General features: G+C 37.3%; 1 protein-coding gene across 4 annotated transcripts in view; it reads right to left on the bottom strand.

Annotated features, from left to right (window-relative positions):
• Positions 1-2,311: 2,311 nt before the first annotated feature.
• LOC310727364 (uncharacterized protein) overlaps positions 2,312-3,437 on the bottom strand; it is a 12,063-nt gene continuing 10,937 nt past the window's right edge. For all 4 annotated transcript variants that reach the window (XM_083543775.1, XM_083543774.1, XM_083543777.1 and 1 more), the window contains one exon: positions 2,312-3,075. In XM_083543775.1, coding sequence (XP_083399901.1) covers positions 2,859-3,075 — 217 coding nt within the window. In that variant the 3' untranslated portion in view covers positions 2,312-2,858. The remainder of the gene's footprint in view (positions 3,076-3,437) is intronic.

Genomic DNA, 3,437 nt, shown 5'->3' with positions numbered 1-3,437 from the left:
TAGATAGATAGATAGATAGATAGATAGATAGATAGATAGATAGATAGATAGAACTTTATTGTCATTGCATAGTACAGGTACACAGCAACGAAATGCAGTTTGGCATCTACCAGAAGTGCAAAAAGTAGCAATTGTTTAAATAATGAAGATAAATATGTATCATATGTACCGCATGTGATATGTATGTAAGCATATGTACAGTGATTAAATATAAAGGCTATAACAGTGCAGAGACGTGTGGACATTATTAGGAGCCTTTGTTATGTTTCCACACGGACAGTTGATGAGGTGATACCGGAGAAACTGCACCTCTTCAAGTTAAGTCAAGAAGCTTTTATATATATAATCATAGACATTTTACAGATTTGAATGATGTATTGTTTTTATCTGTACGATCAATAAAGACAGTAATTTTAGTTCGTGGCGCCATTATGAGGGAAAAACCCACAAAACGCCACCTAGAGGGTAAATTGTGTGAATCATGGCGGATTTTGGTGTTTGATTTGAGACTTGGCGCAGAAATAAAACAAAAGTTTACTGATTAAAAATATTTTTCAGTGAAGTTTATTTATTTATTTTATATCTAAGTAAAGAAGGGATGTCGTGGATAAATGTATTTTTTGCTGGAGGTTTTAATTTTGCCTCTTTTATATTTAGTTATTTATTTATGTATTTATACTTTTTATAAAAATGGTAAAAACAGAAATGCGCGCTGAATTGATAGCGTGTTAATAACATTTAGTGCCGTTTACAATAAATTTGACAGCCAAATTTAAATATATATATATATATATATATATATATATATATATATATATATATATATATATATATATATATATTAATAAAAAACTAATTCAAAATGTTGTTACCTTATAAATGTGTCCAGTCTGAACATCCACATATAGAACACAAGCAGAGAAAAGATGATGATGATCATGAATGTGTCTGTTCTCAGTCATGTTTACATCACTGACTCCCTCTGTCTCATCCACGTTAACCCCAAACTTCTTACTGCCTTCTGCCTGCTGATTCTTATCTTTGTAAAGAGTGAGAGTCAGGACTTTATACACCAGTGGATTGAAAAAGACGCGCAGTAACAGGAAATCGGTTGTTCAGCTGAAATCGGCGCGCAGTGAAAATACAAATTTAATATTTCACCAAATCAGTGGAGTAACGAGTCGGTTTTGAAAATGTAAGAAGTAAAAATTACAGATATTTGTGTAAAAATTTAATGAGTAAAAGTAAAAAGTTGTCTGAAAAATAAATAGTGGAGTAAAGTACTGATACCGAAAAAAATCTACTTAAGTACAGTAACGAAGTATTTGTACTCCGTTACTTCCCTCCTCTGTCTCAGAAGGTGGAAGAAATTTTAGGAGGTGTACAGATGAGTGATGTCGCTTTACACAAAGCAGTGTTACATCCTGTATCTACATCTTATTAACTGTAAACAGTGATCAAGTGTAAGATCTAATGATACTTCACTTCCCTCACAACATATATATATGTGTGTGTGTGTGTGTGTGTGTGTGTGTGTGTGTGTGTGTGTGTGTGTGTGTGTGTTTTAGCTGCTTTACAACGTTCACTTGCTTTACATAATTATTATCCCTACAAATTACAAACACGTCCCTCTGATGACTGATGGATGCTCACAGACGTCACAGGAAACAGGAACTGAGAGTTTAATCTGCAGCCAGACATCACACATTTCTGTGCTGTGGTGTCTGTGTGCAAGCATCTAACCTCTGATTGTGTGTGTGTGTGTGTGTGTGTGTGTGTGTGTGTGTGTGTGTGTGTGTGTGTGTGTGTGTAAGTGAAACAGACAGGAAGAAGGACAGAGGGAAAGGAAAATGAACTGCCCTGAAAGTTCAGTCACATGATGCAGACCAGGCAATTAATCAGGACTGAAGATCTAAACATAAATCAGGCTGCAGTTTAGATCAGAGCTGCTGCTCTAAACATCTCACTCATCTTCACATCTTCACACCACACACTAAGCAAACTGTCAATCAGAGAATAGTCCCCTGTACCTGTGTCTGGTGTCTGTGGTGTCTGTGTGTGTGTGTGTGTGTGTGTGTGTGTGTGTGTGTGTGTGTGTGTGTGTATGTTTTGTGTGTGTACATGTGTGGTTTATTTGTGTGTGGTGTGTATATGTGTGGTGTGTGTGTCTATGTTTGTGTGTGTATATATGTGGTGTATTTGTGTTGTGTGTGCATGTATGTGTGTAAATGTGTATATGTGTGGTGTGTGTGTGATGTGTATATGTGTATATGTGTATATGTGTGTGTGTGTGTGTGTGTGCGCATGTGTGTGTGTGTGTGTGCGTGTGCGTGTGTGTGTGTGTGTGTGTGTCTGTGTGTGCATGTGTGTGTGTGTGTGTGTGTGTGTTATGTAAAAAGTAAAATATAACAGTGTGTGTTACAAGTAGTGATGAGTGAAGTAAATAATTTTTTAGCATCACATCGAAGTGTTTTATTCCATTTCATCACAGCACTGCTCCATTTACAAACACTTTACACATTCCAAACATTTCACTGTTGTCTGGCTCATGTTTCACTCACGATTCATTTATGTTTTCCTCACGTTTCTCTCAACTCTTTAAAGTAGATTAAGTGAAATAACTGCAGTGAGCATTATATGGAAGAGACTGATCTGTACACAGAAATGAGTAACTGTCTCTGACTCATCAGTCTACATGAAAAGTGAACAGAAGGGGTGTGTGTGTGTGTGTGTGTGTGTTTGTGTGTGCGTGTGTGAGAGAGAGAGAATGGAGAGATATTGCTCAATATAATTATTGTTTACTGTATGATTCTGCCCTTTGCTGGTGAACACCAGTATTACACCTCACACTGTTTTACTTATGAGAGATAAGAACCATGAGCTACTCTAATGATAAAGCAAAATAAAAACTTGAAGAGAGAAGAAAGGTTCACCTTCCGATTGGAGGTCATCTTGTACAGGAAGCTAAATGTTCGGACAAAAGCATTGCCTGTAACCTCCTCCTTCTCCTCGTACTTCTCTTCTTCTCTTTCTCCCCCAATCTCCCAAAGAACCAATGAAAGCTCACTATCTAGACTGAGAAAAAAAAAACATGAAGCAGTTAAACACTTGAGATTATTAATTAATTAATTTACATAACATTTAGAATAGAAGAAATTTCTGCCCCATTTCTGATTTTACACCTGAGGGTTCAGTTATGCCAGGAACAGTAATGAAAAAGATTACATAGTAATACTACTCCTGCTCCTGCACCTCCACCTAATACTCCTGCTAGGTGAAGGTGAAGATGCAGGAGTATTAGGTGGAGGTGCAGGAGCAGGATTATTAGGTGAAGGTGAAGGTGCAAGGGTATTAGGTGGAGGTGCAGGAGCAGGAGTTTTAGGTGGAGGTGCAGGAGCAGCAGTATTAGGTGGAGGTGCAGGAGCAGGAGGATTAGG

This window comes from Silurus aristotelis (genome assembly GCF_946808225.1).
Source record: "Silurus aristotelis genome assembly, chromosome: 6".
In the NCBI taxonomy this organism is placed as follows: Eukaryota; Metazoa; Chordata; class Actinopteri; order Siluriformes; family Siluridae; genus Silurus; species Silurus aristotelis.
The sequence above is the reverse complement of the archived record's forward strand: the minus strand, read 5'-3'. Positions and strand labels throughout refer to the sequence as shown.